The sequence below is a fragment of the Miscanthus floridulus genome, chromosome 9, assembly GCF_019320115.1.
Source record: "Miscanthus floridulus cultivar M001 chromosome 9, ASM1932011v1, whole genome shotgun sequence".
NCBI lineage: Eukaryota > Viridiplantae > Streptophyta > Magnoliopsida > Poales > Poaceae > Miscanthus > Miscanthus floridulus.
This window is the reverse complement of record NC_089588.1, coordinates 106,270,632-106,284,616: the sequence shown is the minus strand read 5'-3', so window position 1 is coordinate 106,284,616 and position 13,985 is coordinate 106,270,632. Positions and strand designations below refer to the sequence as shown.

Genomic DNA, 13,985 nt, shown 5'->3' with positions numbered 1-13,985 from the left:
AAGCTTGTCCTTCTCAAACTTCACATCCTTCAACCCTCTCACCAAATCATTCTTCATTAGCTTCTTGAGTGAGCTCATCCAACATGAGCAAGTCTTCTATGCCATAGCCACCCAAGTGTTGTTTTGGTGAAAAGGCATGTCTTCAAGTTAGCATCTTCGGAGGTGAAATCCACTAAATATAAGTTGTTGTATCTAAATCCTTTGAATATCACTTGATCATCATCCTTCTTAGATACAACAACTTCCTTCTCGATGAACAAGCATTGGAAGCCAAGATCACACAATTGTCCAACGGATAACAAGTTGAAGCTCAGTGAAGCAACATATAGCACATTTGGGATAGAATGATCATTTGATATTGCCACTTTGCCCAATCCTTTAACCTTGCCCTTTGAATTATCTCCAAATGTGATTCATTCTTGTCCATCTACTTCTTCATCTAGTGAGGTGAACATACGAGGATCCCCGGTCATATGTTGTGTGCAACCACTATAAATAACCCAATGACTTTCACCGGTCTTGTAGTTCACCTACACACAAGAGATCAAGCTTTAGGAACCCAAACTTATTGAGGGCCCTTCACCTTCTCAACAAGTGACTTTGCAACCCAAATTTTCTTAGGCCTATTCTTGTTGGGAGGTTATAAGAACATGACTTTTTATTTTCCCACTAGAATCCTTTCTAAGCATGTAGTGAGCATTGAAGGCAAAAGGTCTAGCATGCTTAGGCAAGGGTTGTGGTGGTGGAGTTTGGCACTCATTGGCAAAGTGACCTTCTTGTCCACACTCAAAACATCTCTTTGGCTTTGGCTTTGACTTGTGTTGTTGTTGAGCTTGAGCCTTCTTCTCTTGGTTTGCCAAATACCCAATACCACTTCTATCCATCTTCATGACGGTGTTTATAAGTAGCTCACTTTGTAGATGCTTGCCTCTTGTGAACTTGCTCAATCCAATCTTGAGATGCTCTTTCTCCAATTTGAGCTTCTTGTTTTCTTCCTTGAGAACATCATTGTTTTTCTCTTCCTTGAGCTTCTTGTTCTCTTCTTTGAGCTTCTCATTCTCAAGGATCAAATCACCATCATGATCAAGAGTTTCTAGCACAATAGTGTTGTGGCTTTTGATCTCTTCAAGATCTTTCTTGAGCTTTTCATTATCATTCTTGAGCTTGACAAACTTATTATAATCATCGGCCTCAACCACTTGCTTGCCCTTGCTACTAGAACTTTGCTCAATGCTCTCAATGATCAAATCATCACATGATGTAGCTATATCAATCTTAACAACATCATTAGTAGCATCATGTGGCTCATTGGATAGAAATTCTTGAGCAATGACAAGATTATCATGATTAATCTTAAGAGTAGTGTATTCTTCTTTTAGCTTGTTGTGGCTAGTGATGAGCTCTTTGTGCATCCCCTCAAGTTTATCATGTTTATCTTTAAGCTCTTTCTTAGTAGATTTAAGCTCTTTAAGTTTGAATGATATAGCATCATTTGCTTCTCTAAGCTCAATACTAGCCTTTTCGGCCATATCACATTTTGCTAAAAGTGAATTATTCTTAGCTCTAGTCTTTATAATGATCTTAGTGCATTGTTTTAGCAATCTAGCAAGATCATCATAAGAAGGTGATTCATATTCATCATCATCACTATCGCTATCATCATTACTAGCTTGCTCATCACCACTACTATCATCATCATTTGATATCTTGCGTTCACCCTTGGCCATAAGGCATAGGTGTGTAGAGCATGATGGCGGTGGTGGCGGTGAAGATGATGAAGAGTCAATAACAATGGTGGCCACCTTCTCGTTGTCACTATCATCATCGAATGAGCCACTAGATGAATCAATGTTCGTGAGCCAATCACCGACGATGTATGCCTTTCCACTCTTCTTCTTCTTGTGGAAGTCCTTCTTCTTGCCATCTCTCTTCTTGTATGGCTTATTTTTCTTCTTCTCATATTCTTCTTCATTACTTGAGTCATCTTTCTTGCCCTTGTACTTCTTCTTGAACTTGTCTTTCTTGGGCTTGGTGCATTGGTGTGCTATATGACCAAGTTCTCCACAATTGTAGCAATCCATCTCGGAGATTGGCTTCCTTCTAGAGCTAGTGAAGAACTTCTTCTTCTTGCCATTGAACTTGATGCGACTCTTGTTGAGATTCTTTAGCATCTTGGTGGTTTTTCTCACCATGAGAGCAAGACTTGCATCATCAACTTCATCATCGCTTGAGCTCTCATACTCAAGTCTTGCTTTGCCCTTCTCTTGGCTAGCTTTGAATGCTAAGTCCTTGTCTTTCTTCTTGGTAGAGGATGAGCCATCTTGTGGCATGATGTGCATATACATCTCATGAGCATTGATCTTTCCTAAGATTTGTGTCGGTGTAGCAGTGGAAAGATCACCTTGATGAAGCACGGTCACAATATGCCCATATTTGTCAATGAGGAGGACACTCAAAATCTTTCTTACAACATCGGATGGTTGCATTTGAGTGAGTCCAAGCCCATTGACTTCCTCTACAAGAACATTCAAACGTGAGTACATCTCATTAGCATATTCTTTAGGAAGCATCTCAAAAGAGTTAAGCTTTTTCATGACAAGATGATAGCGTTCCTCACGCTCACTCTTTGTTCCCTCATGGAGCGCATAAACATCCAACCATAGTGCATGGGCGTCTTTGTGGTTCCTCACCCGGTTAAACACATCTTTGCAAAGGCCTCTAAAGATGGTGTTTTAAGCCTTTGCATTCCATTTCTCATAATTCACCTCATCACCTTATAGGTTTGTAGCATCCTAAGGTTTTGGGAAGCCTTGTGAGGTGGCTCTAAGTATTCCAACATCTAGATCTTCTAAGTATGCCTCCATGCGAATTTTCCAATATGGAAAATCATCCCCCTCAAAGATAGGAGGAGATCCATCCCCGTGAGACATCTTTCTCTAGGCGATTAAGCCTAAATACATGAGCACGAGGCTCCGATACCAATTGAAAGGATCAAGATGCCCAAGAGGAGGGGGTGAATTGGACTAATTTGAAATTTCTTTGCAATAATTAACTCCTACAGTTAGCCCAATTAACCCCTTGTGCCTAGAAAGTGTTTCTAATATTCTACTGCACAAAAAGTCTCGTAACCTAAGTTCCAATCCTACTCTAGCATAGCAATTCTATAAATGTAAAGACAAGTATTGAATTGCTCAAAGTAAATGCTCAAAGTAAAGAGAGAAGGAGGAACGTGGTGATATTTTTCTGAGGTATCGGAGAGTCGCCACTCCCCACTAGTCCTCGTTGGAGCACCCACACAAGGGTGTAGCTCCCCCTTGATCCACGCAAGGATCAAGTGCTCTCTATGGGTTGATTCTTCGACACTCCGTCGCGGTGAATCACCCACAACCGCTCACAACTTGAGTTGGGTCATCCACAAGCTCCGCTGGATGATTACCAAACTCCCAATCACCACCAAGCCGTCTAGGTGATGGCAATGATCAAGAGTAACAAGCACGAACTCTCACTTGACCACGACAAGCCTAATGAGAAGGGTGGATGTACACTTTGCTACTCTTGATCTCACTAATGATGGCTCTCTTTGGGATTCTCAAATCTCAACCACCTCACTAGGACCTTGCTCTTCTTGGCACTCTCAAGGGTGTTTCTCAGTTGTTGGAATGAGCAAAAGTACCCCACACACGAATGGAGGAAGTATTTATAACATGGGATGAAAAACAAACCGTTATGTGCCTCTGCGGGGTGACCGGACGCTCCAGTCATGTTGACCAGACGCTCTGGTCAGTTCACCCTGAATTCTAGTGATCAAATGGTGACCGGACACTGGACAACGTCCGGTCAGCACTGACTGGACGCATCCGGTCATGATTTTCCCTCTCTGGAACCTTACTGGAGTCGATCGGACACTGGGACTCAGCGTCCGGCCACTCACCTCTCAGTGTCCGGTCACTTCCAGATGACTTCACCTTGATCAAATGAACTGAACAGACTCTACACCAGCATCCGGTCACACCGAAGCCAGCATCCGGTCAGTATTTGACCCTCCATTCACTGCCAACTCTCGATCATACGTGAATGAAGTTTGCTCCAATGGATCTAAGGGCTATTTTAGAGCTACCTAGTGCTAGATTTAGCAAGTGTGCACCACACCTAACTCACTAGACTCACCTAGGTCAAGCTACCCATCCATACCCCCCTTAATAGTATGACCAAAGGAAAAACAAAGTCCTAAACTACTCTAAGTGTCTCTTCAACACCAAATGACACTTAGAACTAGTCCATTCTTAACCTTGTCGTCCATCCTTTGAAAACCGAAACGACTTCCATCGTAGGGGCATGACCACCATGATTGCCCAATCGATCTCCATTACCATGACCTAACTTAATTGCCTCTACAAAACACATGTTAGTCATAGTAATCACGTATTGTCATTAATCACCGAAACCCAACTAGGGGCCTAGATGCTTTTAGCATGGTTAGTGCATGGGCTTTCCATGAGTTTGTTGAAGTGGTCAGGCTGACCCTATTGGGGCTGCTTGCTCGTGCGGTCAGTTGCGGCAACCAGCGCGGTGTTGTTCGGTTGGCGCCGATCCTTTTTGTTCTTCTTGCCCCTCTGTGTGGAGGGGCCCTCGTCTTGGTCCATGCGCTTGGCCTTGCCTTTGTCCCAACCTCTGTTGAAGACCGCTCCGATCGCTTCCTCGCTGGAGGCATGGTTAGTGGCGACATCGAGCAGGTCGTGGGTGGTACGGGGCTTCAGGCATCCAAGCTTGTGGATTTGGGACTTGCAGGTGATGTCTGCGTCGACAACATCAGGGAGGGAGTTGCATCGTTGGGAGAACCTGCGGATGTAGTCCCATAGGGATTCACTGGGCTCCTGCTGGCAACTCTTGAGGTCCCAGGAGTTCCCAGGGTGGACATACGTCCCATGGAAATTCTCGATGAAGACCCTCTTGAGGTCCGCCCAGTCACGGATGCTGTCGCGTGGGAGGAATTCAAGCCATGCTCGAACATGTTCCCCCCACAGATGGGGAGAAATTGAATGATGAAATAGTCATCATCGACCCCTCTGGTTCGGCAGGCGAGCCGGAAATCTTCGAGCCAAATACCGGGGTTTGTCTCCACGGTGTACTTGGTGATGTTGGTGGGTGGTCGAAAGTGCTGTGGGAACTGTGCTCTCTGGATCCACCGGTCAAAGGCCCATAGCCCCGGACCCTCAAGGCTGGGACTCCGATCGTTCGGTCGGTGACCGTGCCTAGGGCACGTTTCGCTGCTCCCCTTGATGGTTTGGCTAGGATCCATGTCGCCTGCTCTTGCCACCGCCTGGTGGACATCATCATCGTGCTGGGCCCGATGCCAGTTGCTGACGATGATGCGAGCGTCCTGGTGCATACCAGGCCACTCGTGTACCAGCAGTCGGTGTGGGGCAGGCGCCAGGTCGGACCGTGGCACGGTTACTGCCCCCAAGCCGTACCTAGCGGCTGTAGTGGCAAGCGGATGGAGCGATCCGTCTGGCACGTCCCTGTTCCCCCGGTGGGGAGAGAGGGCACGTGTCGGAGTCGCGGTGCGGAGCTTTCCGCCTGTTGAACAGCGGCGACTTCTACTAGAACCCAGAGGTTCCGGTAGACAGCCCGCTCCTAAGGGTCGACGGGCTCGGGAACGCCACATAGTAGCATTGCCGCAGCAGCGATGTTCTGGCCAGCCCAAGCGAACTGTGGGAGATCGTTCCCATCGTTCATGATGTTGTGTTGGACCTGACGGACGCGACCCTGGGTGCCACCCACCAGGCCATGCGCATGGGGCTCAACGTGCTGTAACGAATGCGCCGGCGCAGGCGGCGGCTGGTTCTGCCACCGTTGTCGTAATTCCTTGGCATGCGCTTGCGCAGACGCGAGGGCCCCTGCACACGGGTTCAGAGGGGTGTGAGTCTACGCAGATTCCACAACCACCGGCGACTGTCTCGGAGCGTCCCCCATAGCGCACTCCCGGGACGGATGGTGGCGGGTTGCCATGTCACCGATGCTGGAGCCGTCGCTCTCACCCTCGTCATCCGAGAGTTCGTGGAGAGTGGCAGTAGCGCAGCTCACCATTCCCACGAATTCGGATGTGAGGGGAGATGGCACCATCATCCTTCGGAGCCCCCGAGCGTATGCATCCGCGGGGGACACGAGGCCGTAGAGGTTCAAGAGCGGCACCAGCGCGACCGGACGCGTCCTGTCGATGTTGACCGAACTCTGAGCCGAGTCCGATCAACGCGCACGCTCCAACGATTGGGACGACCGGACGCGTCCGGTTAGGACGTGATCAGCATCCGGTTAGTAGCAGAAAGCTAGGTTTTGTCCCCAACGGCTACTTTCTCAGTGAGGGCTTTCAAATAGACCTCCTACCGGTCATTTGAGGTGTGTGGAGGTGAGGAAACATACCAAGGGTGTTAATACACCATTTTAGTATTCTCCACTCGCATAGTGCTTAGTGATTCATTAGGTGATTAGCGTAGGTGCTTTGCAAAGTGCTTAGGTTGATTAGACCACTGCTTATGAGCTTGCTCTAGGTTTAGGCCTAGTGTTTAGTGAGGTTTGCATACCTCTTACCACTCGGTGCTTACGCGCACATTGTTGTACATAAGAGGAGCTTGTAGTCTTGCGAGATCGCACCAACCGCGTTTGTGGTGTGGCCGCCACCGTGTACCGAAAGGAGCAAGGCCCGCGACGGTTTGGCCGGAAGCTTGATAGTGAAGACAGCGGGGAGCGGTCTGAGAGAGGCTTGCCGAAAGGCACACCGGAGATCCATTTACGCGTGGGGAAGTCCCGGGGCCATTCATGGAGTTACCCGACCGGGAGCTTGGCCCTTGCGAGGGGCTCCAACGAGGACTAGGGGGAAGCTTGCACGCTTCTCGATACCTCGGTAAAAATATCGGAGTCGTCGACGGGAGTTTGCATATCTCTACTTTACTCTTTAGCTTCTATATTTACATTGTTTGCATAACTCCTTTTACGGTAGAGATAGCAACACACTAGCAAAACTGTAGTTGCACATTTAGATAGTTTTTTTTCTTTTGCATAGATTTTACTAAGAATAAAAAAAAAGACAATAGTTTAGAGTTAGAGTTTTAAGTTACGTAATTCACGTCACGGTGACCTTTCACACGTGAGGCGCGCGAAATGGGATTGTGCAGGCATGGGTGTCGGTCCGGGTGACTGGATCTTTTTCTATCTTTTGTTAGATATAAAATGCAAACTACTAACAACAGAAATTTCTATTACATCACGCGCTGCGTCTGGGGCTTCTTCCTTTTATCGGAAGAAGCACTTATTATCCCTGAAAGCCAATGTGATGGTCTGCAGAGCTGTTAAATTGTGTCATGTGGAGATCACGTCGTGCAAACGTGGGGATACGACTAACATGCAATAGCCAAGCGGGAGCAAGGGCACCACCAAATGGAGGCTAATACTGTACATATGGAGTGATCCACATAAATTAAGAAATATTGAAACTATTATTCACACAATACAAACCATTATTACTTGTGGTTTACACAGAAGCTTTTTCTTTCATCATGCATCACCTTTATTTTCTCTCCCTCTTCTTTTTTAGCATGAACCATATTATCTCTCCTAAGCATATGTAGCTTCTATAAGCCACTATGACAACTATAGAGCACTTACTTTTTCTATCCGATCCTACATGACCTTTGGAGCTGTAAGTAAAAAATCAGCGTTGGAGAAGGCCTTAGGAAATGGCTCAAAGGCTTGGTCCATTTTTCACCTTTTCCACACGTGGGAGCATTAGGCCGTCCCAACGCTACATGGTGGCTATATGCCCCAGTTTCCATGTTCGCATGCATTGTACACGTTTGTTTGGATAGTGGTTCCGCAGGGCACCAGTGCTGCCTGCAGAAGCTGCAGCTGCTTGGTCTGACAAAAGAGATAAGCTACCACTAGAGAGCGCATTGCCAAAAGTTGAAGGTCTGCTACACCTTTTATCAGGGCTGAGAGTCTATCAACCTGTTCGCTGGTTGGTTTCTAGACTGATAAATCTAGTTAGTGTTGGTTTGTCGTGAGAGAAAAACACTGTATCATGGCTGATAAGCCCTGGCTGAAACTAGCAAGCGAACAAGCTATATGAAAGAAGGAACACTGAGGCCAGCATTTAATAGGCAGTAACAGCCTGCGCTGTGAAGAAATCTCCGAACTGTTTATATCTATATGGCAGACAACTTTAACCTCAAACCACTACTCATGTTGATCAGCGTTGGCCCTACCCTTAGGGAATGGCTCAAAGGCTGAGTCCACTTTTCACTTTTTCCACACGATGTCACGACGGGATTCGATTGCATGAAAGTACTTTTTCATATCATTGGTGGGTAACTCTGTCATCTCTTGCCAACACGGAGCCTCGATTTTTCAATGTGCCTTCGAATGGTGCAATGTTGAGAACAGAAAAAAACATGTGCCCCACCTTAGTCCTCAGTGTTCTCAGCAGCACTATGATTTACGTGAAAATCCTTTGCGTAGAAAAATAAGAAGCAGAAACAAGCAAACAATCCACTAAAAAAATGGAGATGCAAAATGTGGGAAACAAGACTAGGATGCTCTAAATTCCCACGATTTTACTCTTCAATGGAAGAATTTGATATATCATAGCATCGTCCCTTCTTATATCTCTAACCCTAGATCTCTATCAAGCATGAACAAAGGGGAAGACAGAGGCCTCGGTTTGGTTTTTGAGCCAGTTTGGTAGATTTGGAAAGTACTCCCTCAAGTGACGTCATATTTACAAATAATTCCTACTTCAACCTAGGAAGTGTGTGCCTAGGCACCCTTTCGCGCTATGTTAGTCAAAATTAAGCATAAAACTGAAATTAGGAGTTGCACATTACCATACCAAAGGATCGGATCCTTTTTACCCACAGGAAAATCCAGGCCCTAGGCAGCAAAATGCTGGACACACAACCAGTTGTCTCTTGTCATTGTCTATACTCTTCTTTCATTCTATCTACCTATACTGAACCCTCGTCGCTTCTCTCAACACAATCTATCAAAGCTTCGATGCGAATTTGAGCTTTGAGCTTGCCTCAGAACCACCCTGTTTTGCTGCTGCAGCAGCGGCCTTGCTTTGCATTTGTGCCTTCACTTCGAAGAGGAACATGTGGGCTTCGTCAAAGTGAGGACTTGTGGCTTTCCTCACATTGTCGATCCAAGTGAGGATCCTCTCATGACCTCCCAGAAATTTGTTCCGCATATCATCACCAAGAGCCTACAAGCCATGTGTTAACACAATAACATAACACTGCAGATAAACATAATCTCACAAACTCTTGAGTCTAATGAGAAAACAGCATTCTAGTGCAACTCTACCACAATTGAAGGCAAATACCACAGTGAATTATGGCCTTCCTCTTGCTACCAAGTAGAGGATAATTAAACACAAAAAACAAACATGGAAAGCAGAAATTCGATCAGGGGCACGAGCTGTGACCAAAGCTATAGGCAGCTCTCAGGCTTCGGACCATACAAAATATATATTAGGTAAAGGTATGGAAATGTCACCAACCTAAGGAACACTCTTGCCATAAAAAAAAAAAAACCTAAGGAACACTCTATTCAAGTAGTTTTTTTTTCAATGAATTGCAATTAGTCATTATCCTAGGAGCACTGTTTGAACACTGGTATAGCTCTTAACCTTCTTAATTAAAAATTATCGCACTGTCATTCGCTACTAATAAACAGCATTGAAGTCTGCATTTTGATCTTAATAAACAGGAATGCTATACAACACACGTATGTTTTATGTAAAAAATACATCAATTTTTTAGCACAGAACACGCGGCGGCGCAGCACCAGCACTGCGCTTTCTGCGCCTCGACTGGCTCACTGTCGAGCAGTGCGCAGCACCAACAGTCCGCATGGAGAATCGCGCCCTGGCTCACTGTGTCGAGCAGTGCGCAGCACCAGCAGTCCGCATGGAGAATCGCGCCCGGCCAGGGGAACACGACGTGACGACCCATGACGAACGGTGGAGGCTGTAATTTGTCCTTCCATAGAAAAAAAATTGTTTTCTGTGATATGTGATCTATGATCTGTGGATCTGTGATTTTGTGATTGTCTGGAGGTAGAAGAAGGCTAGAGGTAGAAGAAGATGGAGGCTGTTGGATCTTAATCTTATGGTGAAAAAAAATTCATGTGTTGGAATTGTATAAAACACATAATTGTCTAGTAGACAGACTCTAATAAAAAGATAGAACAAATACAGCAGGCCTAGTGTTATGCCCATGCTGCAATGGCACCAAACTTTAACTCCTGACAAGGAAAACATACACAATGGATTTAAATAAGGAACGTACACACCTCCAATTGCATTATCTCACAAACAAGGCTTAGATCTGCGATTGATGGCTGGGGACTACCCAGTAAAAACTTGGCGTCACCTTTCAGCCATACGGATTCAATCCTTGCCAGGGATTGCATCATCAGCACTTTTTCTGCATGTTTTGTAGCATCTGGACGTGGCCTAAGGCCAAGAAAAGGTGCCAATGCAGTGTAGTATACAAAGGTTCCTGCACAGGCATAAACAATCAATATATGATAAAGGGGGTATTTTTTTGAGACACAAAACTACATTACTAGGTGGATGAAAAAAGTATGACCCAGCACAGTTTTGGAGGATCGCCTATTTCCATTGAAAGATAATTGATGTCTGACTGCACTGCACAATCTCAAGTGAATACATAAAAGGTGTTGGGTTAAAACAAACCAGATGATCAGTGGAGCCTTCAACACTAAATCCAAACATAACCTATTTGTTCAGTTTGAGGAGTAGAATGGATTATTCCATCACTACGACATGCACCATAAGCTCAAGGCTAGAACACAAATAAGTACTGGTGCCATCCCGCCAAATTCACAGGATTATAAGATGGATAGGATGCAAACCAAATACCGAAATAATTTATGGTAAATGATTACTCCACAATAGCCTAGAGGTACCTTCCATGAGTAACTTTGGTTCTCACCTGCACCAAGACGCAAATTTAAGTGATGCCAATCCAAGATTGATTCAATTTTGGCTCTGGTAAACAAGTCAGCTGGATACCTGTATCATACAAAATGTAAAAAACAGTGGCTCCAAGATTAGCAAGGAAGATATATGACTCGCAACAATCATCAAAATAGAACACACATTATCCTGTTCAAGTAAGGCTACTTATTAATTTTCTGATATAGACCCATTCTGCATTAAGAAATATGCTTACTTTGAGTACTTGTTATAGAAAAATTAATCAATTCAAGCAATCCAGCTCTAGCAACTAAGCAACATGATCCTGCCTTATGAATCATGATCCAGCTTCAATATAACTACTTCAACAAATCAATCATTGCCGGAAAGTTGACTAGGTTTCTGGAAAAGTTTGGTATAGCTTCTGCCAGCCTTGCTACTTAAATGGTAAAACAAAACATCTTCATAGTGGCTAAAAAACTCAAATTCTCTGTACAAACTCATCAGCTCTGAAGTTACTGAAATAATTCAATTTTCATGAAGAGACAGATCTCCTCTTTGACATACTAATACAAAACAAAACTGAAAAAAATGAGTTTATAACTTGATTAGACTACATCAAACTCATTACTTTGAATCTTACAGGGAAATATTTTATATGCTGCACAAAGCAAATCATTTATAAATGTCATCAGCTTACAAGTTACAGAAGCACACAACAATTCAATGTAATACAGTTTGCAAAAGGTAGTCCAGAAGAAACAGCAACTTTAAAGAAAAATAAATTGGGAATCATTTCTGTTATGTAATGTACCAGTGATCTGCAACTCCAGGGAAGACCGACGCAAGATACCTCAAAATGGCATGACTGTCAAAAAATGTCAAGTTTCATCACAGTAAGTCAATTATCCATTGTGAAGGTATTTGAGGTGAGGAGATGAGAGTTGGATCAGTGCTCTGCAAAACAAGGGCAGAGGCACCTAATCGTTGGCAACTCAAATTACAGGCTGCTGCAGATAGCATTAGGCTGCTATATCCAATCTCCTTACAATTTCTTTAAACCAAATCTCCGGATCTATGCAACATGTAGTAGAAGCCTTGGAAAACTATACTAGAGATACTACACATATTTAATATCAGTAGTATTATTAGCAAAGTTGAAGCATGTAAAGGATGATACACATAATGAAACAGATACTTCTAAAGGGTGGTCCTAGTTACATGGACTGTGATTAAACAAACTTATAGCAAGGTCTATAACATTCGCTTGGGAAGATGCCTCCTAGCCCTTTTTGTGCTTGTCAGAATTAAAATAACATTGGTTTGTAAATTACATATGTCGAAGGCAAAAGGAAAAAAGTGAACAAACATATTTTTAAATAGCAATGAAGCCAAATGTACTGAATCTATGTTAGTGAATGTTTATAGATGAGGTTTCAACAAAGTTAGGGACAATCAGCAGGCAACTCATAAATCAGGGGAATTCACCCATACGAGTTTTGATAAGGCGCACCTTTCAAAAAGTTTAAACCTTCCATCGACTATCGCTGGAACTTGTCCCATTGGGTTTATCTCTGAAGAGAGGAGCAGCAATCAGAGGAAATCAAGCAGCTCGGCAAATACTAGCCAGATGAGTTTCATGGATTTTCCACCACTACTAGTGAAAGAACATATGTACATACTATTGATTAGCATAGTACACATAATAATTCACACTCAATTTGAGACACAGTTTAAACAATTGCAGCAATATTGGCCAGAAAGAGGACGGAAATCAGGATTCGGATGAGCATGAGGACGGTGACTAATGAGGGGAAAAGGGGGTACTTTTGAATTCAGGGGTAAGGCTGTGAGACTTGAACAGATCCACCGTGACCTCCTCGAAATCGATCTTGTTCACCCTGCACGCGGCGGCGGACATCAAGATTCAAGAATCGAGCGACCGGACTGCTTGAAGAACCGAACGGAGCAGAGTGCAGACCTACCTGCAGAAGATGATGACGGCGCGGCAGGGTTGGGACCACCTGTGGGCGTATACCTTGATTGGCGACATGGCGGGGCTTCGCAAGGAAATCTGGAAGCTTCTCGGCCCGGACTCGCTTCCGCTTCCGGGTGTCTGGCACAAAGCACTTGGGGTTGGAGCTCTGCAGCCGCTGCGCTCTGCTGTTCCGCTGCTGACGAAAACGAATCTTGCTTCTTGTCTCTGCTCCTCGCGTGGAGAAAACACGGAGGAAGAGATTGACTCACTCGACACGTGGCAACCATCTCCGTTGCCGCTGCGCTTGGGGTTGGAGCTCTGCAGCCGCTGCGCTGCTAGCTTCACTACGTGGCAACCATCTCCATTTCAACGACTGACATTGACTCATGAAAGGAAAATGGAGTAATAATAATAAGAAAAAGGTACTGACAAAGCAAACGTACACAAATAAACAAAGATCATGCTCGCTCGGTCAAAAAAAAAAAAAGAATACATGTATAGATTGCGTGCCCGTTAAAATATTCACGTTTGACCAAGTCTCTATTAAATGATATTTACATTTATGATTTTAAATAAATTTATTATAAAAATAAATTTCATAATTAATCTAATAGTATTTATTTAATACCATAACTATTAATATTTTTTTATATATAATTGGTCAAACTTAAGCTGGTAAAGCATGACATTATTCTAGAATTGTATTATTTTTTGAATGGAAAGAGTATATGACATTTAGGTACAAAGATCTATACCTTATGAGGGCTTTTTTCCTTTTTTTTTCAAACTAGCAAATACTTTAGTGTATTAGATCAACTTCAACAGGTGACCTCAAATCAGGACTCTGGTCTTACTCTTGATTTGAGGGCTTTACTTATCACTACCGGAGACCGGCTCTTTGCCGAGTGCCAGGTGATTTGCCGAGTGTTGTTTTTCGGGCACTCGGCAAAGACGCCTTTGCCGAGTGTTTTTTTTGACACTCGGTAAAGAGGCTCTTTGTCGAGTGTTTTTTTA

General features: G+C 44.2%; 1 protein-coding gene across 2 annotated transcripts; it reads right to left on the bottom strand.

The window, feature by feature from the left end:
- Nucleotides 1-8,712: 8,712 nt before the first annotated feature.
- LOC136482556 (glutathione S-transferase T1-like) lies at nt 8,713-13,274 on the bottom strand. 2 transcript variants are annotated; one of them, XM_066479772.1, is made up of 7 exons: nt 12,975-13,274; nt 12,821-12,894; nt 12,507-12,567; nt 11,808-11,861; nt 11,010-11,089; nt 10,345-10,553; nt 8,713-9,253 (listed from the first exon to the last, which is right to left on the bottom strand). In XM_066479772.1, exons 1-7 carry the CDS (start codon nt 13,256-13,258, stop codon nt 9,035-9,037), a joined length of 981 nt encoding a protein of 326 aa, XP_066335869.1. In that variant the 5' UTR covers nt 13,259-13,274; the 3' UTR covers nt 8,713-9,034. The 2 variants fall into 2 exon arrangements, with proteins under 2 accessions (XP_066335869.1, XP_066335870.1); XM_066479773.1 differs by having other exon boundaries at nt 12,979-13,274.
- Between the last annotated feature and the right edge of the window lie 711 nt (nt 13,275-13,985).